General features: G+C 56.7%; 1 protein-coding gene across 1 annotated transcript in view; it reads left to right on the top strand.

The window, feature by feature from the left end:
* LOC142818204 (uncharacterized) overlaps nucleotides 1-23,261 on the top strand; it is a 48,296-nt gene that overhangs the window by 6,850 nt on the left and 18,185 nt on the right. Inside the window, exons 2-4 of the mRNA XM_075908273.1 lie at nucleotides 2,642-2,863; nucleotides 3,606-17,507; nucleotides 22,255-23,247. Coding sequence (XP_075764388.1) covers nucleotides 2,779-2,863; nucleotides 3,606-17,507; nucleotides 22,255-23,247 — 14,980 coding nt within the window. The 5' untranslated portion in view covers nucleotides 2,642-2,778. The remainder of the gene's footprint in view (nucleotides 1-2,641; nucleotides 2,864-3,605; nucleotides 17,508-22,254; nucleotides 23,248-23,261) is intronic.

The raw sequence follows: 23,261 nt of genomic DNA, 5'->3' as shown, positions 1-23,261 counted from the left end.
GTAAACTGAGGTATGTAATGACAATGTTTAAGAGGCGGCAGAGTTCTGCCATCCGTTTAGAAGTCACATTGGTCCCTTGATCTGTTAATATCTACCTTGGGATTCCCACCCGGGAAAATACTTGCACCAACTTGTTTGCCAGTGTTGATGCTGTCGTGTTTGAGTGGGATGTCCTCGGGATACCGGGTGGCATAGTTAATTATAACCAAAATATACTGGTGTCCTCGTCGGGACCTCTCCAGGGGTCCCACCAAATCTAGAGCCACCCGGTTGAACGGAACATCCACCACGGAAAGAGGGACTAAGGGGTCTTTTGGCACCACTCCCGGACCCGTCCTCTGGCATTCAGGGCAAGACTCACAAAAGTCTCTGACCTCCTTATAAATCCCTGGCCAAAAGAATCTTTGAGTTATGCGCTGGAGAGTTTTCCCGCCCCAAATGTCCTGCCCAAGGATTAGCGTGTGCAAGGTCTAATACTTGCCTCCGGTATCATACGGGAACCAACAACTGGTTAACTTCAGTCTGCCCTTCGGCTGTCCACGCAATCTGATACAATCGGTCCGCTCTTACCTCGAATCGCGGGGTCAGGCGGGTAGCAGCTCCCGCGCCATGGTCCCCTGTGCCGTCCGCCGCCTGTTCCCAGGCAGGTGTCAAGGAGGGATTTTCCTGTTGTTCTCGTTGGAAGTCCTCCTCCCCTCCTACTTCCTCCGAAGCAAGGGTTTTCTCAGGGTCATGATCCTTCTCTGGACCTTGGGATGTTCCCCTTTTCGAGTCCTCAATCCTTGCTGGTAGCAGTTGCCCCTGCCCAATCCAGCTATGCAGAATGCGTCTGAAACCCGACCAGTCCTGCCCCAGGAGTACTGGGTATACAAGTTTCAGGGCTAGTGCTACCCTGCAGATCACCTCCTCTGTCCCATCTGACAGACGGACCCACCCTGTGGGATAGGCCTTGCCATCTCCGTGTATGCATTGCATCAAGACTTTACCACCTGCAGCCTCCCACTCTAGGACCAGCTCCGTTTGAATCATTGTCTGGCTGCACCCAGAATCCACCAGGGCAGTCACTGGCTTTCCCTCTAACCTTACCTGAATGGTAATCTTTGTCCAATCTTGTGGTCTCACACGGAGGTCAGCAGCCATCACCTGGCCGTACGCAATGTCTGTGCGGGTGTTGACTGGTTGCTGGCGTCCTCCTTGCCCCTGCCTGTAAGACCCTTTGAAGAGACTCCGCTCCGAGCTCCCTCATTCATCAATCTTGCCTGCGCCCAAACCACCTTCCATTTGCCCTCCGGCTTCCCCTACTGTTGAAGGCTGGTGGTCCCGCATCCTCTTCCAGACCCTTTGTAGCTTCGCCCTTCCTTCCGTGCTAGCCGGGGCTCTGCAGGTCCTCCTCACACACCCCCTCTTTATGTGACCAGGTTCCCCACAGGCCCAACACATTCGTGACTCCCCTGTTGCCTTCACAGGGGATGCTCTCCCATTATCCCTATTAGCTGGGTGGGGCCTCCTGGCTCCCACCCCGTAGGGGCACACCCTCTTCAGGTGGTCCCTGTGCCCACAGGCAAAACAAGTTCTCAGTCTTGGCCCTAGCTCCCCGCTCTTGGAGCCTGGTTTGCTATGGAGTCCAGGGGCCCGCCTTTGTAGTGGTCAGCTCAGTCCTTTCCATTGCTTAGCCTGCAGGGCCTCCCAGGCCCTCCAATACTTATTCTTTTTTTTTCCCCCCTCCCCAGTTCCCCGCTCTCATCCTGGGGCCCACTGGCCAATGTTTGCTCACAATAGCTCTCTTCCCTCACAGCAGGGCAGGGCTGCCATATGCACAATAGCTCCCTTTTCACCGAAGCAGGGGACTACAGTACCCACATTCTCTACCATCTGTCAGGGTGTGCACTCCCCACCGTGCCTCAGTGACCCACTGACTGTCTTCATCTAGCCCATCTCTCGACAAGCTACAGTCTGTACGGGCCGCTCATCACCGGCACTGGGATATATCTGTTGCCCTGCTTACCTGGGCTGCGTTGCTACCACCCTCCAAGCCCCGGGCCTTGCCTCAGGCCCCCAGCCAGGGAGTGCCTTAGCTGGCACTCTCCTAGCCCTACCTGGCTGCCCCAATACGGTCCTCCCTCCTGGGAGCCTCCTGCTTCCTCTGCTGCCAGCTCTTCACCGCTCCCTCTCCAAAGCAAACTGTGCTTCTTTATATCTCCCCCAGCTGGGCACTCATTAGCCCTAACCGCCTCAGCTGGGCCTTTGCTTCCAGCCCCTGCTCCGGGCCTGAGTTTTGCCCTTAAAAGACCAGTGCAGGGCAGGTGCCCTGTCACACTCCCATTGAATTGTCCCTGGCGAGGCCAATCTCTCTGACCAGCCTTTCTCAGGCACACTGACAAGCTGCTGGGTGGGGGCTACCCAGGGGCTGACATCTGAAATACAGACACAAGTCAGTGATCAGGTCTTCAAGTACACATGCCCACAAACAGCACAAACAGAAAGAGCTTTTCACAGACACCCCCCAGCCCACTTTGCCCAAGATTTGGTGCAAATTTATCAAAGTGGTTGCAGCTCTAACGTCACAGTGAGCTACTAGGGCTGCGGCCAGCGCTCAGCACCACAGAGTCTGCTAACAGACTGTGCCACATTCTCTCCGCAGCGCTCCAAGGCAGATGGACGGCAGACACCCAAGAGACAAGGAGAGAAACGCCAGGGCAGGGCTGGGAGGCCAGGATCCGTGCAGACAAAGGAACGGGTGATGGACACAACCTTGCTCTCGACCTAACCGTCCTTGCTATGAGCTCGGCAAAGACAGGGGCCAGTGAGGGTAAAGCCAGAGGAGCGGGCACAGAAAACACCACTGGCACTCCGGGTGCGGCAGGTGAGTGGAAGCAGCCGGCAAGGCCGGCCCAAGCTACGCTCTGACCGGGCCCTAGCCTGGGGCGCCTGATTGTGAGGGGCACCGCGCGGTGCTGCTAGGCCGGGAGGAGCGGGGGCGAGGCTGCATATGCAAATGACTGCGGGGAATGCTGGGCTCGGGGCGTGGCGGAAGCGGCTGCCCAGGCCCTCGAGCGCCCTCTCCCCAAGGCGAGAGTGTTCCACTCCCCACCCCCCGCCAACGGGTGCAATTATAATTTCTGCCCAGGGCGCAAGAATCGCTCGGGTTGGCTCTGGCAGCCGGACATTGTCACCCAGATACTCTGCCTTGGGTAGTGGGGTTTGGGCACCACGTGTGCTCCATGCTACAAAGCAGCACAAGGGGAGAGCCCAGGGCGGATACAAAATGTGGATCTCAACCTGGAAAAAAGAGCACTGGATGTGGGCACTGGCATTCCCAGCTATAAAGCGGATTTATGCGGATTTGCGGGCACTAGCCAAGGGGGCATGGCAGTGAGATCCATTCCTTAGCTCACCCACATGGGTTCTCTCCCCAGCTCTGGGAGGGGACTGGGGGCTGGTGCGTTACAGTGGGGAGGGCTGGGAGCCAGGGCTCCGCAGTTCTCACTCAGCTCAAGGAGGGTCAGAGCACTGGGAGCAGGACTCCTGGGTTCACTCCAGGTCAGGAACAGGCCTGTTTACTTCAAGGACATGGTAAAAATTAGGTGGGGAAATGTTTCTTCCAGTGTCCTGCCTGCACGGTGGAACTCCCAACGGCACAGCGTGCATCTGCCCCTGGGGCTGGTGGGGCGACCACTGTGAGTGCTTCGACCCCACCACGTTCTGCCAGCACGGTGGCACAGCCATCGGACACCGCTGCTTCTGTCCTCCGGGCTACGCCGGGGAGCACTGCGACTGCAGGGACAGCTGCCAGGACTGCCACAATGGAGGCACCCCCACAGGCATAGACTGCGTCTGCCCGCCAGGGACCTGGGGCTCACGTTGTGAATATTGTGGGACATCCACTCCACCAACCAACCCCCCCTCCACCTCCACCGCCACTGCTACAACCACTACACCAATCACCTCCACCTCCACTTCTACAACCACCACCCCCTCCATCTCCACTGGTTTAACCACCACCTACTCCACCTCCACACCCACTGCGACAGTCACCACCCCCTTCAGGTCCTCTGCTACAAGCACCACCCCTTCCACTCCCAGCACCACTGCAACAACCACCACCCCCTTTACCACAGTCACTGCTACAATCACTACCCCCTCCACACCAACTGCTGAAACAACCACTATCCCCTCCACCTCCACCTCCACTCCTACAACAAACAACACCACCTCCACCTCTATCACAACCACCTCGTCCACCTCCCCCCCCACTGCTACAATTACAATCCCCTCCACTTCAATTGGAACAACCCCCACAGCTTCCACCTCCACCTTCACTGCTACAATCACCTCTCTTGAAACAAATACCACCCCCTCTACCGCCACCTCCCTTACTATAACCACCACTTCCTCCACCTCCACCTCTGCTCCAACAATCACTACCCCCTCCACATCAACTGTTGAAACAACCACCCCCCCCTCCACCTCCACTGGTATAACCTCCACTTCCTCCACCTCCACCCCCACTGCGACAATCACCACCCCCTCCACGTCCTCTGCTACAAGCATCAACCCCTCCACTCCCAGCAACACTGCAACAATAACCACACCATCCACATCAACTGTTGAAACAACCAACACCCCCTCCACCTCCACATCCACTCCCATAAGCACCAGCACCTCAACCTCCACTAGTTTAACAATCACCTCCTCCACTACCATTGCGACTGTAACAAGCACCACCCCCTCCACTTCCAGCAGCACTGCAACAATCACCACTCCCTTAACCACCACGTCAACTGGAACAACCACCATCCCCTCCACCTCCACATTCACTTCTTCAACCACCACCCCCTCCACTACGATAACCACCACCTCCACCTCCACTGCTACAACCACCGCCACCTCCACCGGTTTAACCACCACCTCTTCCACCACCACCCCGACTGCTGCAAGCACCACCCCCTCCACTCCCAGCAGCACTGCAACAACCACCACTCCCTTAACCACCACATCAACAGAAACAACCACCACCACCTCCACCTCCACTTCCATAACTACCAACCCGTCCACTCCCAGCAGCACTGCAACAATCACCACTCCCTTAAGCACCACGTCAACTGGAACAACCACCATCCCCTCCACCTCCACATTCACTTCTTCAACCACCACCCCCTCCACTACGATAACCACCACCTCCACCTCCACTGCTACAACCACCGCCACCTCCACCGGTTTAACCACCACCTCTTCCACCACCATCCCGACTGCTGCAAGCACCACCCCCTCCACTCCCAGCAGCACTGCAACAACCACCACTCCCTTAACCACCACATCAACAGAAACAACCACCACCACCTCCACCTCCACTTCCATAACTACCAACCCGTCCACTCCCAGCAGCACTGCAACAATCACCACTCCCTTAAGCACCACGTCAACTGGAACAACCACGACCCCCTCCACCTCCACCTTCACTACTTCAACCACCAACCCCTCCACATCTGTTGGAACAACCACCACACCCTCAACCTCCACTGGTACAACCACCGCCACCTCGACCGGTTTAACCAGCACCTCTTCCACCACCACCCCGACTGCTGCAAGCACCACCCGCTCCACTCCCAGCAGCACTGCAACAACCACCACTCCCTTGACCACCATGTCAACTGAAACAACCACCAACACCTCCACCTCCACTTCCATAACTACCAACCCGTCCACTCCCAGCAGCACTGCAACAATCACCACTCCCTTAACCACCACGTCAACTGGAACAACCACGACCCCCTCCACCTCCACCTCCTCTGCTTCAACCACCAACCCCTCCACATCTGTTGAAACAACCACCACCCTTTCCACCTCCACTCCTACAACTACCACCCCCTCCACTGCGATAACCGCCACCTCCACCTCCACTGCTAAAACCACCGCCACCTCCACCGGTTTAACCACCACCTCTTCCACCACCACCTCGACCACTAAAAGCACCACTCCATCCCCTCCCAGCAGCACTGCAACAATCACCACTCCCTTAACCACCACGTCAACTGGAACAACCACCATCCCCTCCACCTCCACTGCTACAATAACCACCCCGTCCACATCAACTGTTGAAACAACCACCAGCCCCTCCACCTCCACTTCCATAGCTACCACCGCCTCCACTCCTAGCAGCACTGCAACAATCAGCACTCCCTTAACCACCACATCCACTGAAACAACCAGCAGCAGCTCCACCTCCACCACCACCTCCACCTCCACGTCCATAACTACCAACCCGTCCACTCCCAGCAGCACTGCAACAATCACCACTCCCTTAAGCACCACGTCAACTGGAATAACTTCCACACCCTTCACTACCTCCTCACCTCATACAACCTCCACCACCTCCACTTCTATAACCACCAGCCTCTCCACTCCCAGCACCACTGCTACAATAACCACCCAGTCCACATCAACTGTTGAAACAATCACCACCCCCTCCACCTCCACCACCATCTCCACTTCAACTTCCATAACTACCACCCCCTCCACTGCCAGCAGCACTGTAGCAACCACCACTCCCTTAACCACCACGTCAACTGAAACAACCACCACCACCTCCACCTTCACTTCCATAACTACCAACCCGTCCACTCCCATCAGCACTGCAACAATCACCACTCCCTTAACCACCACGTCAACTGGAACAACCACCATCCCCTCCATCTCCACCTCCACTACTTCAACCACCACCCCCTCCACCTTGACCTCCACAGCTACAACCACCGCCACCTCCATCTCCACTGCTACAACCACCGCCACCTCCACCGGTTTAACCACCACCTCTTCCACCACCACCCCGACTGCTGCAAGCACCACCCCCTCCACTCCCAGCAGCACTGCAACAACCACCACTCCCTTAAGCACCACGGCCACTGAAACAACCACCACCACCTCCACTTCCATAACTACCAACCCGTCGACTCCCAGTAGCACTGCGACAATCACCACTCCCTTAAGCACCACGTCAACTGGAATAACTTCCACCCCCTTCACTACCTCCTCCCCTCCTACAACCTCCAACACCTCCACTTCTATAACCACCAGCCTCTGCACTCCCAGCACCACTGCTACAATAACCACCCAGTCCACATCAACTGTTGAAACAATCACCACCCCCTCCACCTCCACCACCATCTCCACATCAACTTCCATAACTACCACCCCCTCCACTCCCAGCAGCACTGCAGCAACCACCACTCCCTTAATCACCAAGTCAACTGAAACAACCACCACCACCTCCACCTTCACTTCCATAACTACCAACCCGTCCACTCCCATCAGCACTGCAACAATCACCACCCCCTTAACCACGGCAACTGGAACAACCACCATCCCCTCCACCTCCACCTCCACTACTTCAACCACCACCCCCTCCACCTTGACCTCCACAGCTACAACCACCGCCACCTCCACCTCCACTACTACAACCACCGCCACCTCCACCGGTTTAACCACCACCTCTTCCACCACCACCCCGACTGCTGCAAGCACCACCCCCTCCACTCCCAGCAGCACTGCAACAACCACCACTCCCTTAAGCACCACGGCCACTGAAACAACCACCACCACCTCCACCTCCACTTCCATAACTACTAACCCGTCGACTCCCAGCAGCACTGCGACAATCACCACTCCCTTAAGCACCACGTCAACTGGAATAACTTCCACCCCCTTCAGTACCTCCTCCCCTCCTACAACCTCCACCACCTCTACGTCTATAACCACCAGCCTCTCCACTCCCAGCACCACTGCTACAATAACCACCCAGTCCACATCAACTGCTGAAACAATCACCACCCCCTCCACCTCCACCACCATCTCCACTTCAACTTCCATAACTACCACCCCCTCCACTCCCAGCAGCACTGCAGCAACCACCACTCCCTTAACCACCACGTCCACTGAAACAACCACCACCACCTCCACCTCCACCTCCACTTCCATAACTACCAATCCGTCCACTCCCAGCAGCACTTCAACAATCACCACTCCCTTAACCACCACGTCAACTGGAACAACTTCCACCCCCTTCACTACCTCCTCCCCTCCTACAACCTCCACCACCTCCACTGCTATAACCACCAGCCTCTCCACTCCCAGCACCACTGCTACAATAACCACTCCGTCCACATCAACTGTTGAAAGAACCACCACTCCCTCCACCTCCACCACCATCTCCACTTCCACTTCCATAACTACCACCGCCTCCACTCCCAGCAGCACTGCAACAACCACCACTCCCTTAACCACCATGTCAACTGGAACAACCACCATCCCCTCCACCTCCGCCTCCACTGCTTCAACCACAAACCCCTCCACATCCATTGAAACAACCACCACCCACTCCACTTTGACCTCCACAGCTACAACCACCGCCACTTACACCTCCACTACTACAACCACTGCCACCTCCACCGATTTAACCACCACCTCTTCCACCACCACTCCGACTGCTGCAAGCACCACCCCCTCTACTCCCAGCAGCACTGCAACAACCACCACTCCCTTAAGCACCACGTCCACTGAAACAACCACCTCCACTTCCACCTCCACTTCCATAACTACGAATCCGTCCACTCCCAGCAGCACTTCAACAATCACCACTCCCTTAACCACCGTGTCAACTGGAATAACTTCCACCCCCTTCAGTACCTCCTCCCCTCCTACAACCTCCACCACCTCTACGTCTATAACCACCAGCCTCTCCACTCCCAGCACCACTGCTACAATAACCACCCAGTCCACATCAACTGCTGAAACAATCACCACCCCCTCCACCTCCACCACCATCTCCACTTCAACTTCCATAACTACCACCCCCTCCACTCCCAGCAGCACTGCAGCAACCACCACTCCCTTAACCACCACGTCCACTGAAACAACCACCACCACCTCCACCTCCACCTCCACTTCCATAACTACCAATCCGTCCACTCCCAGCAGCACTTCAACAATCACCACTCCCTTAACCACCACGTCAACTGGAACAACTTCCACCCCCTTCACTACCTCCTCCCCTCCTACAACCTCCACCACCTCCACTGCTATAACCACCAGCCTCTCCACTCCCAGCACCACTGCTACAATAACCACTCCGTCCACATCAACTGTTGAAAGAACCACCACTCCCTCCACCTCCACCACCATCTCCACTTCCACTTCCATAACTACCACCGCCTCCACTCCCAGCAGCACTGCAACAACCACCACTCCCTTAACCACCATGTCAACTGGAACAACCACCATCCCCTCCACCTCCACCTCCACTACTTCAACCACCACCCCCTCCACCTTGACCTCCACAGCTACAACCACCCCCACCTACACCTCCACTGCTACAACCACCGCCACCTCCACCGGTTTAACCACCACCTCTTCCACCCCCCCCTCCACTCCCAGCAGCACTGCAACAACCACCACTCCCTTAAGCACCACGTCCACTGAAACAACCACCACCACCTCCACCTCCACTTCCATAACTACCAATCCGTCCACTCCCAGCAGCACTTCAACAATCACCACTCCCTTAACCACCACGTCAACTGGAACAACTTCCACCCCCTTCACTACCTCCTCCCCTCCTACAACCTCCACCACCTCCACTGCTATAACCACCAGCCTCTCCACTCCCAGCACCACTGCTACAATAACCACTCCGTCCACATCAACTGTTGAAAGAACCACCACTCCCTCCACCTCCACCACCATCTCCACTTCCACTTCCATAACTACCATCGCCTCCACTCCCAGCAGCACTGCAACAACCACCACTCCCTTAACCACCATGTCAACTGGAACAACCACCATCCCCTCCACCTCCGCCTCCACTGCTTCAACCACAAACCCCTCCACATCCATTGAAACAACCACCACCCACTCCACTTTGACCTCCACAGCTACAACCACCGCCACTTACACCTCCACTACTACAACCACTGCCACCTCCACCGATTTAACCACCACCTCTTCCACCACCACTCCGACTGCTGCAAGCACCACCCCCTCTACTCCCAGCAGCACTGCAACAAACACCACTCCCTTAACCACCACGTCCACTGAAACAACCACCACCACCTCCACCTCCACTTCCATAACTACCAACACGTCCACTCCCAGCAGCACTGCGACAATCACCACTCCCTTAACCACCACGTCAACTAGAACAACTTCCACCCCCTTCACTACCTCCTCCCCTCCTACAACCTCCACCACCTCCACTTCTATAACCACTAGCCTCTCCACTCCCAGCACCACTGCTTCAACCACCAACCCCTCCACATCTGTTGAAACAATTACCACCCCCTCCACGTCCACTCCTACAACTACCACCCCCTCCACTGCGGTAACCGCCACCTCCACTGCTAAAACCACCGCCACCTCCACCGGTTTAACCACCACCTCTTCCACCACCACCTCGACTACTGCAAGCACCACCGCCTCCACTCCCAGCAGCACTGCAACAACCACCACTCCATTAACCACCACGTCCACTGAAACAACCACCACCACCTCCACCTCCAGCTCCACTTCAATAACTACCAACACGTCCACTCCCAGCAGCACTGCAACAATCACCACTCCCTTAACTACCACGTCAACTGGAACAACCACCATCCCCTCCACTTCTACCTCTACTGCTTCAACCACCACCCCCTCCACCTTGACCTCCACAGCTACAACCACCGCCACCTCCACCTCCACTGCTACAACCACCGCCACCTCCACCGGTTTAACCACCACCTCTTCCACCACCACCCCGACTGCTGCAAGCACCAACCCCTCCACTCCCAGCAGCACTGCAACAACCACCACTCCCTTAAACACCACGCCCACTGAAACAACCGCCACCACCTCCACTTCCACTTCCATAACTACCAACCCGTCGACTCCCAGCAGCACTGCAACAATCACCACTACCTTAAGCACCACGTCAACTGGAATAACTTCCACCCCCTTCACTACCTCCTCCCCTCCTACAACCTCCACCACCTCCACTTCTATAACCACCAGCCTCTCCACTCCCAGCACCACTGCTACAATAACCACCCCGTCCACATCAACTGTTGAAACAACCACCATCCCCTCCACCTCCACCACCATCTCCACTTCCACTTCCATAACTACCACCGCCTCCACTCCCAGCAGCACTGCAACAACCACCACTCCCTTAAGCACCATGTCAACTGGAACAACCACAATCCCCTCCACCTCCGCCTCCACTGCTTCAACCACCAACCCCTCCACATCCATTGAAACAACCACCACCCACTCCACCTTGACCTCCACAGCTACAACCACCGCCACCTACACCTCCACAACTACAACCACTGCCACCTCCACCGATTTAACCACCACCTCTTCCACAACCACTCCGACTGCTGCAAGCACCACCCCCTCTACTCCCAGCAGCACTGCAACAACCACCACTCCCTTAACCACCACGTCCACTGAAACAACCACCTCCACTTCCACCTCCAGCTCCACTTCCATAACTACCAACACGTCCACTCCCAGCAGCACTGCGACAATCACCACTCCCTTAACCACCACGTCAACTGGAACAACTTCCACCCCCTTCACTACCTCCTCCCCTCCTACAGCTTCCACCACCTCCACTTCTATAACCACTAGCCTCTCCACTCCCAGCACCACTGCTTCAACCACCAACCCCTCCACATCTGTTGAAACAACCACCACCCCCTCCACGTCCACTCCTACAACTACCACCCCCTCCACTGCGATAACCGCCACCTCCACCTCCACTGCTAAAACCACCGCCACCTCCACCGGTTTAACCACCACCTCTTCCACCACCACCTCGACTACTGGAAGCACCACCGCCTCCACTCCCAGCAGCACTGCAACAACCACCACTCCCTTAACCACCACGTCCACTGAAATAACCACCACCACCTCCACCTCCAGCTCCACTTCCATAACTACCAACACGTCCACTTCCAGCAGCACTGCAACAATCACCACTCCCTTAACCACCACGTCAACTGGAACAACCACCATCCCCTCCACTTCCACCTCCACTGCTTCAACCACCACCCCCTCCACCTTGACCTCCACAGCTACAACCACCGCCACCTCCACCTCCACTGCTACAACCACCGCCACCTCCACCGGTTTAACCACCACCCCGACTGATACAAACACCAACCCGTCCACTCCCAGCAGCACTGCAACAATCACCACTCCCTTAAGCACCACGTCAACTGGAATAACTTCCACCCCCTTCACTACCTCCTCCCCTCCTACAATCTCCACCATCTCCACTTCTATAACCACCAGCCTCTCCACTCCCAGCACCACTGCTACAATAACCACTCCGTCCACATCAACTGTTGAAAGAACCACCACTCCCTCCACCTCCACCACCATCTCCACTTCCACTTCCATAACTACCATCGCCTCCACTCCCAGCAGCACTGCAACAACCACCACTCCCTTAACCACCATGTCAACTGGAACAACCACCATCCCCTCCACCTCCGCCTCCACTGCTTCAACCACAAACCCCTCCACATCCATTGAAACAACCACCACCCACTCCACTTTGACCTCCACAGCTACAACCACCGCCACTTACACCTCCACTACTACAACCACTGCCACCTCCACCGATTTAACCACCACCTCTTCCACCACCACTCCGACTGCTGCAAGCACCACCCCCTCTACTCCCAGCAGCACTGCAACAAACACCACTCCCTTAACCACCACGTCCACTGAAACAACCACCACCACCTCCACCTCCACTTCCATAACTACCAACACGTCCACTCCCAGCAGCACTGCGACAATCACCACTCCCTTAACCACCACGTCAACTAGAACAACTTCCACCCCCTTCACTACCTCCTCCCCTCCTACAACCTCCACCACCTCCACTTCTATAACCACTAGCCTCTCCACTCCCAGCACCACTGCTTCAACCACCAACCCCTCCACATCTGTTGAAACAATTACCACCCCCTCCACGTCCACTCCTACAACTACCACCCCCTCCACTGCGGTAACCGCCACCTCCACTGCTAAAACCACCGCCACCTCCACCGGTTTAACCACCACCTCTTCCACCACCACCTCGACTACTGCAAGCACCACCGCCTCCACTCCCAGCAGCACTGCAACAACCACCACTCCATTAACCACCACGTCCACTGAAACAACCACCACCACCTCCACCTCCAGCTCCACTTCAATAACTACCAACACGTCCACTCCCAGCAGCACTGCAACAATCACCACTCCCTTAACTACCACGTCAACTGGAACAACCACCATCCCCTCCACTTCTACCTCTACTGCTTCAACCACCACCCCCTCCACCTTGACCTCCACAGCTACAACCACCGCCACCTCCACCTCCACTGCTACAACCACCGCCACCTCCACCGGTTTAACCACCACCTCTTCCACCACCACCCCGACTGCTGCAAGCACCAACCCCTCCACTCCCAGCAGCACTGCAACAACCACCACTCCCTTAAACACCACGCCCACTGAAACAACCGCCACCACCTCCACTTCCACTTCCATAACTACCAACCCGTCGACTCCCAGCAGCACTGCAACAATCACCACTACCTTAAGCACCACGTCAACTGGAATAACTTCCACCCCCTTCACTACCTCCTCCCCTCCTACAACCTCCACCACCTCCACTTCTATAACCACCAGCCTCTCCACTCCCAGCACCACTGCTACAATAACCACCCCGTCCACATCAACTGTTGAAACAACCACCATCCCCTCCACCTCCACCACCATCTCCACTTCCACTTCCATAACTACCACCGCCTCCACTCCCAGCAGCACTGCAACAACCACCACTCCCTTAAGCACCATGTCAACTGGAACAACCACAATCCCCTCCACCTCCGCCTCCACTGCTTCAACCACCAACCCCTCCACATCCATTGAAACAACCACCACCCACTCCACCTTGACCTCCACAGCTACAACCACCGCCACCTACACCTCCACAACTACAACCACTGCCACCTCCACCGATTTAACCACCACCTCTTCCACAACCACTCCGACTGCTGCAAGCACCACCCCCTCTACTCCCAGCAGCACTGCAACAACCACCACTCCCTTAACCACCACGTCCACTGAAACAACCACCTCCACTTCCACCTCCAGCTCCACTTCCATAACTACCAACACGTCCACTCCCAGCAGCACTGCGACAATCACCACTCCCTTAACCACCACGTCAACTGGAACAACTTCCACCCCCTTCACTACCTCCTCCCCTCCTACAGCTTCCACCACCTCCACTTCTATAACCACTAGCCTCTCCACTCCCAGCACCACTGCTTCAACCACCAACCCCTCCACATCTGTTGAAACAACCACCACCCCCTCCACGTCCACTCCTACAACTACCACCCCCTCCACTGCGATAACCGCCACCTCCACCTCCACTGCTAAAACCACCGCCACCTCCACCGGTTTAACCACCACCTCTTCCACCACCACCTCGACTACTGGAAGCACCACCGCCTCCACTCCCAGCAGCACTGCAACAACCACCACTCCCTTAACCACCACGTCCACTGAAATAACCACCACCACCTCCACCTCCAGCTCCACTTCCATAACTACCAACACGTCCACTTCCAGCAGCACTGCAACAATCACCACTCCCTTAACCACCACGTCAACTGGAACAACCACCATCCCCTCCACTTCCACCTCCACTGCTTCAACCACCACCCCCTCCACCTTGACCTCCACAGCTACAACCACCGCCACCTCCACCTCCACTGCTACAACCACCGCCACCTCCACCGGTTTAACCACCACCCCGACTGATACAAACACCAACCCGTCCACTCCCAGCAGCACTGCAACAATCACCACTCCCTTAAGCACCACGTCAACTGGAATAACTTCCACCCCCTTCACTACCTCCTCCCCTCCTACAATCTCCACCATCTCCACTTCTATAACCACCAGCCTCTCCACTCCCAGCACCACTGCTACAATCACCACCCCCTCCACATCAACTGTTGAAACAACCATAACCCCCTCCACCTTAACCACCATCTCCACCTCCACTTCTATAACTACCACCCCCTCCACCCCCAGCAGCACTGCAACAATCAGCACTCCCTTAACCACCACGTCAACTGGAACAGCCACCATCCCCTCCACCTCCACCTTCACTGCTTCAACCACCAACCCCTCCACATCTGTTGAAACAACCACCACCCCCTCAACCTCGACCTCCACCGATACAACCACCGCCACTTCCACCGGTTTAACCACCACCTCTTCCACCACCACCCCGACTGCTGCAAGCACCACCCACTCCACTCCCAGCAGCACTGCAACCACCACCACTTCCTTAACCACCACGTCAACTGAAACAACCACCACCACCTCCACTTCCATAACTACCAACCCGTCCACTCCCAGCAGCACTGCAACAATCACCACTCCCTTAACCACCATGTCAACTGGAATAACTTCCACCCCCTTGACTACCTCCTCTCCTCCTACAACCTCCACTACCTCCACCTCCACCACCATCTCCACTTCCACTTCCATAACTACCACCCCCTCCACTCCCAGCAGCACTGCAACAACCACCACTCCCTTAACCACCATGTCAACTGAAACAACCACCACCACCACCTCCACCTCCACCTCCACCTCCAGCTCCACTTCCATAACTACCAAAACGTCCACTCCTAGCAGCACTGCAACAATCAACACTCCCTTAACCACCACGTCAGCTGGAACAACCACTATCCCCTCCACCTTCACTGGTTCAACCACCAACCCCTCCACATCTGTTGAAACAACCACCACCCCCTCCACCTCCACCTTCACTCCTACAACTACCACCCCCTCCACTGCGATAACCACCACCTCCACCTTCACTGCTACAACCACCACCCCCTCCACCTCCACTTCCATAACTACCACCCCCTCCACTCCCAGTAGCACTGCAACAATCACCAGTCCCTTACCCACAACATCAGCTAAAACAACCACCACCCCCTTCACTGCGATAACCACCAATTCCTTCACCTCTACTCCCACCTCCACTTCCACCGCTACAACCACCACCACCTCCACCAGTTTAACCACCACCTCTTCCACCACCATCTCGACTACTGCAAGCACCACCCCCTCCACTCCCAGCACCACTGCTACAATAACCACCCCATCCACATCAACTGTTGAAACAACCACCACCCCCTCCACCTCCACCACCACCTCCACCTCCACCTCCACTTCCATAACTACCACCCCCTCCACTCCTAGCAGCACTGCAACAATCAGCACTCCCTTAACCACCACATCAACTGGAACAACCGCCATCCCCTCCACCTCCACTTCCATGACTACCACCCCCTCCACTCCTAGCAGTACTGCAACAATCAGCACTCCTTTAACCACCACGACAACTGGAACAACCACCACCTCCTCCACTGCGATAACCACCACTCCCTTCACCTCAATCACCACCTCCACCTCCACAGCTACAACCACCGTCACCTATACCTCCACCGCTACAACCACCGCCACCTCCACCGGTTTAACCACCACCTCTTCCACCACAACCCCGACTGCTGCAAGCACCACCCCCTCCACTCCCAGCAGCACTGCAACAACCACCACTTCCTTAACCACCACGTCAACTGGAACAACTTCCACCCCCTTCTCTACCTCCTACCCTCCTACAATTTCCACCACCTCCACTGCCATAAGTACCACCCCCTCAACTCCCAGCAGCACTGCAACAACCACCACTCCCTTAACCACCACGTCAACTGCAACAACTTCCACCCCCTTCTCTACCTCCTACCCTCCTACAATTTCCACCACCTCCACTGCCATAAGTACCACCCCCTCAATTTCCAGCAGCACTGCAACAATCACCACTCCCTTAACCACCACGTCAACTGGAACAACCACCACCCCCTCCACTACATCCTCCCCTCCTACAACCTCCACCACCTCCACTGCTATAACCACCAGCCTCTCCACGTCCACCTTCACTGGTTCTACCACTATCCCCTCCACATCTGTTGAAACAACCACCTCCACCTCCACGTCCACCTTCACTCCTATAACCAGCACCACCTCCACCTCCTCCGGTATAACCACCACCTCCTCTACCTCCACCCCGACTGCGACAATCACAACCTCCTCTACATCGTCTGCTACAAGCACCACCACCACCACCATTCCCAGCAGCACTGAAACAACCACTACGCAGTTTACCACGACATCAGCTGGAGAAACCACCTCCTGTGTTTCAGTCACCCCCACTGCTTCAGTCACCCCCACTGATTCAGTCACTGTCTCCTGCTTGTTGTCTGCTACAAGCACCCCCCCCTCCACTCCCAGCACTACTTGTCCTGTGACCTCTTCTTGTGTGATGCCCACATGTGTCGTCCCGACTGAGGATTGGAGCACACCTAGCTGGGGTAGCGCTGTTCCAGGTGAGTCTAAACTCTAGTTATGTCTTGGGCTCTTGCCCACGTGTCTTTTTAGTGTATTGCACATTCAGTGTCTACCCCTGTTGAAGTACCAAAGAGCAGTTTTTGGACATTTGTTTTTGTGACCTTGAGGTATCAGTTTGTACATATCATATATATAGTAGCCCATTGTCTGTGCATCTGTAACGCTGATGTACACGGCCACGCTACCTGGCCATGTACGTCATTGCCCCTCCCCCCTTCTCCTGCCTCCATGGCCGTTCAACCAGCCCCAAGGCTCCCTGGAAACCCCTCCCCGCCTGTGGTGCTTCCCCCTCTTTCCTCTGGGCCCCTGCATCTATCCCCACAATCCCCAAACCCACCCAGCTCTGCTTTCCACCCCCCTTCTGGTCAGCCCCGCCCCCTTCCTCTCCATCTGTGGCATGCTGCACCACTCAGCTGAGTAGTGCTCCCACCGGGCCCACCTGAGCGGCGCTTGCCCCCAAAGGGCCGCTTGCTGCCACTTGCTCCTCCGCCAGGACCTGGTGGGAGCGCTGCTCAGCTGAGTGGTGCAGTGCGCCACGGAGGGAGGGGAAGGGGGACGGGGCACCACGCAGGGAGGGGAAGGGGTAGGGGCTGGCTGGAAGGGGGGTGTGAAGCAGAGCTGGGGGGGTTGGGGGCTGTGGAGCTGGAGGCTGTGGAGCTGGAGGGGAGGATGGGTGGGCCCGGAGAAAGGAGGGAGGGAAGCAGAGCTGGCAGGAGGGGAGCCGGGGGATGTCCAGGGGGCCCTGGAGCTGGCCGGCAGGAAGGGGGGGGCGGGAAGAAGAGCGGGCGGCAGGGGGCTGTAGTGGAGGATAAGGGGGCCCAGAGGAAGGGAGGAGGGAAGCAGCACTGGCAGGGGGTTTCTGGAGGCTGTGGGCTGGACAGGAGGATGGGGCGGGAAGCAGACCTGGCAAAAGGGGGGGTGCAGCGTGGACCCCAAATGCTTGCTTGCTGCGTGGGAGCACTGCTCAGCTTGGCCTGGCAGGAGTGCCGCTCAGCTGGACCCAGCTGAGCGGCGCAGTGTGCTATGGAGGGAGGGGAAGGGGGGCGGGGTGCCATGCAGGGAGGGGAAGGGGGGTGGAGCTGGCCAGAAGGGAGGCAGGAAGCAGAGCTGGGAGGGATCGGGGGCTGTGGGGCTGGAGGGGAGGATGGGGGGGCCTGGAGGAAGGGGGAGTGAAACAACGCTTGCGGGGGAAGGAGCTGGGGGGTGTCCAGGAGGCCATGGGGCTGGCCAGCAGGAAGAGGGGGCGGGAAGCAGAGCTGGGGGGGATTGGGGGCCGTGGGGCTGGACGGGAGGAGGGGGGCGGGAAGCAGACCTGGCAAGGCGGGAAGGGGTGCAGCCACTGGCTGCAGCCGGACCCCAAACGGCCGCTTGCTGCCACTTGCTCCCTGGCCGCGGCCTAGCTGAGTAGTGCTGGCGCTGCGCCGCTCAACTGAGCCCTGGTGGGACAGGAAGGGGGGCGGGGCGGTGATGTATACAGCCAGAGGGCGGGGCTGTGTACGTCACGGCCCCCCTTCCTCCTCCTGCCATGGCGCTGCGTGGTGCGCCCCTCAGCCGGGCTGCCACGGGAAGGGGGGCGGTGACGTAGACAGCCCCACCCCCTGGCTGTGTACATCACTGCCCCACCCCTCCTCCCCCGCGGCAGCCTGGCTGAGCACGCAACACTCAGCCGAGCCGCCACGGAGGGAGGGGAAGGGGGCGGTGACGTACACGGCCAGGGAGCGGGGCCGTGTATGTCACCACCCCGCCCCCCTCCTTCACGGCAGCCCGGCTGAGCAGGCAGCACTCAGCCAAGCGCCACGGCGGGAGGGAAGGGGAAGGGGAAGAGTGAGGGGGAAGGGGAAGGGGAAGAGTGAGGGGAGAGAGAGGCAGGAGGAGGAGGAGACAAGAAAGGGAGAGTGAGAGGCAGGCGAGGGAGAAGAGAAAGAAAGAGACGGAGAGAGAGGCAGGAGGCAGAGGAGAGCTGAGAGAGAGGGTGGGAGGCAGTAAGAGGAGAGAAAGAGAGAGAGACAGAGCGAGAGAGGTCAGGGGAGAACACCTGAAAATCCCGTCTTATGACAGGCTAATTGGCTAGTAAATGCAGAGTAGGCCCTCTGTTGCAAGCCTGCTGTTTGCCTTGTCTACTGTGTTTTGTGCATGTGGCATAACCCTTCTCTCCTGAACCATAGAGGGTATGTCTAGACTCCATAGCTCTGTTGACGGAACCAGGTAGATGAGTTTACTAGACATAGGAAAATGAAGCGGTGATTTAAATAAATTGCCGCTTCATTTACATCGAAATGGCCGCCGCGCTGTGCTGATCAGCTGTTTGGCGGCAGAGTGGGGCAGTCTGGACATGCTGTGGTTCACAAGGGAAGCCTTTCTCGACCACTTTGGTAAACCTCATTTCACAAGGTTTACTATGTCTTGTAAACTCATCTACATAGCTCTGTCAACAGAACCATGTGGTCTAGACATACCCAGAGTGAGTCTCCTCTGATCTTATTTCATTTGAACTCTTAGGGTATGTCTGCACTACCACCCTAGTTTGAACTAGGGTGGTTAATGTAGTCATACGAACTTGCAAATGAAGCCCGGGATTTGAATTTCCTGGGCTTCATTTGCATGTTGCCGGGCGCCGCCATTTTTAAATGTCCGCTAGTGTGGACTCCGTGCCCGCGGCTACACGCGGCACGAACTAGATAGTTCGGACTAGGCTTCCTGGTTGAAGGTGAAGGGGGGCGGGGCGGTGACGTTTACGGCTGGGGGCGGGGCCTGGAGCCGCTGTCACGCCACACGTCACTGCCCCACCCCCCTTCGCCTCCTGCCGTGGCACTCGGCTGACTTCTGAGCCGCTCAGCCAGGTCACCGTGGAGGAAGCGGCCGTTTGGGCCTCGTACTCCCAATGCAGCATGGACCACCCAGAGGAACAACCAGCATTTCAGCAACAGCGCCGCCCAGAGGGAACAGCCAGCATTTCAGCGTTACAGACTCACAGACACTGGGCTACTAGACAATTAGTCCGTCAGAAGCCGGGATTTTCAGGTCTCTCCTCCACGTCAGTCTTCTCTCCTGAGCCTCCGATCTCTCGCTCCGTCTCTCTCTCTCTCCTCCTCCTACTGCCTTCAGCTCTCCTCCGCCTCCTCTCTCTCTCTCTCTCTCTCTCTCTCTCTTTCTCTTTTCCTCCCTCTCCTGCTTCTCACTCGGGGGACCGTGGAGCCCAAATGGCCTTTTGGGCTCCATGTTCCTCGTGCTGCATGGGGGGCGTGGAGCCCAAATGGTCGCTTGCGCATCCTGCTCCCACGAGGCGGCCTGGCTGAGCGGTGCAGAAGTCAGTCGAGTGACACGGTGGGAGGCGAAGGGGGGCAGGGTGATGACGTTCATGGCCAGGGGGTGGGGCCTGGAGCTGCTGTCACGCCGCACATCACCGCTCTGCCCCCATTCACCTACTGCCGTGGCGCTCGGCTGACTTCTGTGCCGCACATCTGGGCCGCTGTGGGGGAGCAAGCGGCGCAAGCGGCTATTTGGGCCCTGCACTCCCCATGCAGCATGGGCCGCCCTAAGGGAACAGCCAGAATTTCAGGCAACAGCGCCCCCCCAGAGGGAACAGCCAGCATTTCAGCAACAGCGCCCCCCCAGAGGGAACAGCCAGCATTTCAGCAACAGCGCCCCCCAGAAGGAACAGCCAGCATTTCAGGCAACAGTGCCCCCCAGAGGGAACAGCCAGCATTTCAGGCAACAGCGCCCCCCCAGAGGGAACAGCCAGCATTTCGGCGTTACAGACTCTCAGACACTGGGCTACTATATATATGATATTGAGCAAGTCTTCTCTGACATTAATGTAGCCTGAATCTTTCCCTGGTCTGCGTCTAGGGCAGCATCTTGCTCTAGTAAATGCAGAGTCGCCCTCTACCAGTCTGCAACCCTTTTAATCGCTAGCTCATTTTCAATCCAGAGCTGGTGCTCACTGAGGAGCATGTTGAAGAGGGCTAGGGAAAACATTTCTGGAGCTAAAAGCTCAGCTTTGCAGAAACATGTCAAGCACCTCATTAGCTGGCTACAGCTCTGGCCAGGCAAATTCAACCCAGAGATTTAACAATGAACCATGAGAACTTTCTCCCAAGGCCAGTGGCAGCATCTCTGTGTCTCGGCGCCCTCCAATTCAATTTGGATGCCACTATTGAGGTCACGTTAGTGCAAGGTGAAATTCTCCATCCTCTTTTATACAGGACAGCAGACCACACGCTGAGGGTCAGTGAGGGGTTTTGAGTCTTTATTTACATTGGGGTAAATTTTGGAGTGGTTGCTTGTTGCTGCACTGTTACCCTGCTGGAACTGAGATCAGATCCCTACCATGAGTTTAAGAGCCTGTCTACACTAGGGAAATATCCATCGGTATAAGCAGAGGAGTGTAATGGAATTGGAGCAGATTCCATCTGTAGTTACACTTCCCTGACATGAGACCCTAATAATGTAAACTGGGGCAAACATCTTTAATGTAGAAAAGGCTAAAGGAGACTGAGGCTTAGTAGTTAGAGTGTGGGGGTGGGGGTGCAGGGGCCAGGACTCATGGGTTCTCTCCCTGGCTCTGGTAGCAGTGTGGGTGCTGGTGGGTTAGAGTGGGGGTCTGCAAGCTGGGATTTCAGGATTCTGCCTCCCCTTCTCTGGCAAATTCATGTGTACCCAAGATAGTCATTGGGAGATGTTCCTGGCTCCCACTCCCAGCCATGGTGTGTTTGTCCCTTTCAGGTTCCTGCCAGAATGGTGGCACGTACAATGGGGTCACGTGCATCTGCCGCCCTGGTTTCGTTGGTCCCACGTGTGCCACCAGTGACAACAGCACGGCGTGCCAGAATGGCAGCACTCCCATCGGCACCAAATGCATCTGCCCGCCAGGTCACTACGGCAATCTGTGTCAATTCTACAATGCCTCCGGAGACTGCCAGAACGGGGGCACTCCCGTGGGAATTGAATGCATCTGCCCACCTGCGTACTACGGTCCCCGATGTGAACAGTCCAACAGCACTGCCAGCTCCACCACGACCAGGCCACCCACTGCCTCACTGGTCACCTCCTCCCCAAGCACTGTGTCCTCTCTCATCACGTCCCCAAGTGCCACCACACCACATACCAGTATCTTGACCACAACACCGCGTACCACCGCTACCGGCCCCCAAAGTACAACCACAACCACCACTCCACAAACCCCCACTACCGCCATCCAAAGTACAACCACAACCACCACTCCACAAACCACCACTACCACCTTCCAAAGTACAACCACAACAACCACTCCACGTACCACCACTACCACCATCCAAAGTACAACCACAACCACCACTCCACAAACCCCCACTACCGCCATCCAAAGTACAACCACAACCACCACTCCACAAACCACCACTACCACCTTCCAAAGTACAACCACAACAACCACTCCACAAACCACCACTACCGCCCCCCAAAGTACAACCACAACCACCACTCCACGTACCACCACTACCGCCCCCCAAAGTACAACCACAACCACCACCCCACAAACCACCACTACTACCACCCAAAGTACAACCACAACCACCACTCCACGTACCACCACTACCACTACTCAAAGTACAACAAAGCAAGACCACACCCCCGAATGTCAGAATGGAGGAATCTGGGACAACGGTCGATGTAAATGTCCATCCAGTTTCCAGGGACCAATGTGTGAATTCGCTGCGGAAGTCATTGAGGTCAAAGCCGGTAATGAAAACCTT

Source organism: Pelodiscus sinensis, chromosome 24, assembly GCF_049634645.1.
Source record: "Pelodiscus sinensis isolate JC-2024 chromosome 24, ASM4963464v1, whole genome shotgun sequence".
Classification (NCBI taxonomy): domain Eukaryota; kingdom Metazoa; phylum Chordata; order Testudines; family Trionychidae; genus Pelodiscus; species Pelodiscus sinensis.
This window is presented reverse-complemented; position numbering and strand designations above follow the sequence as displayed.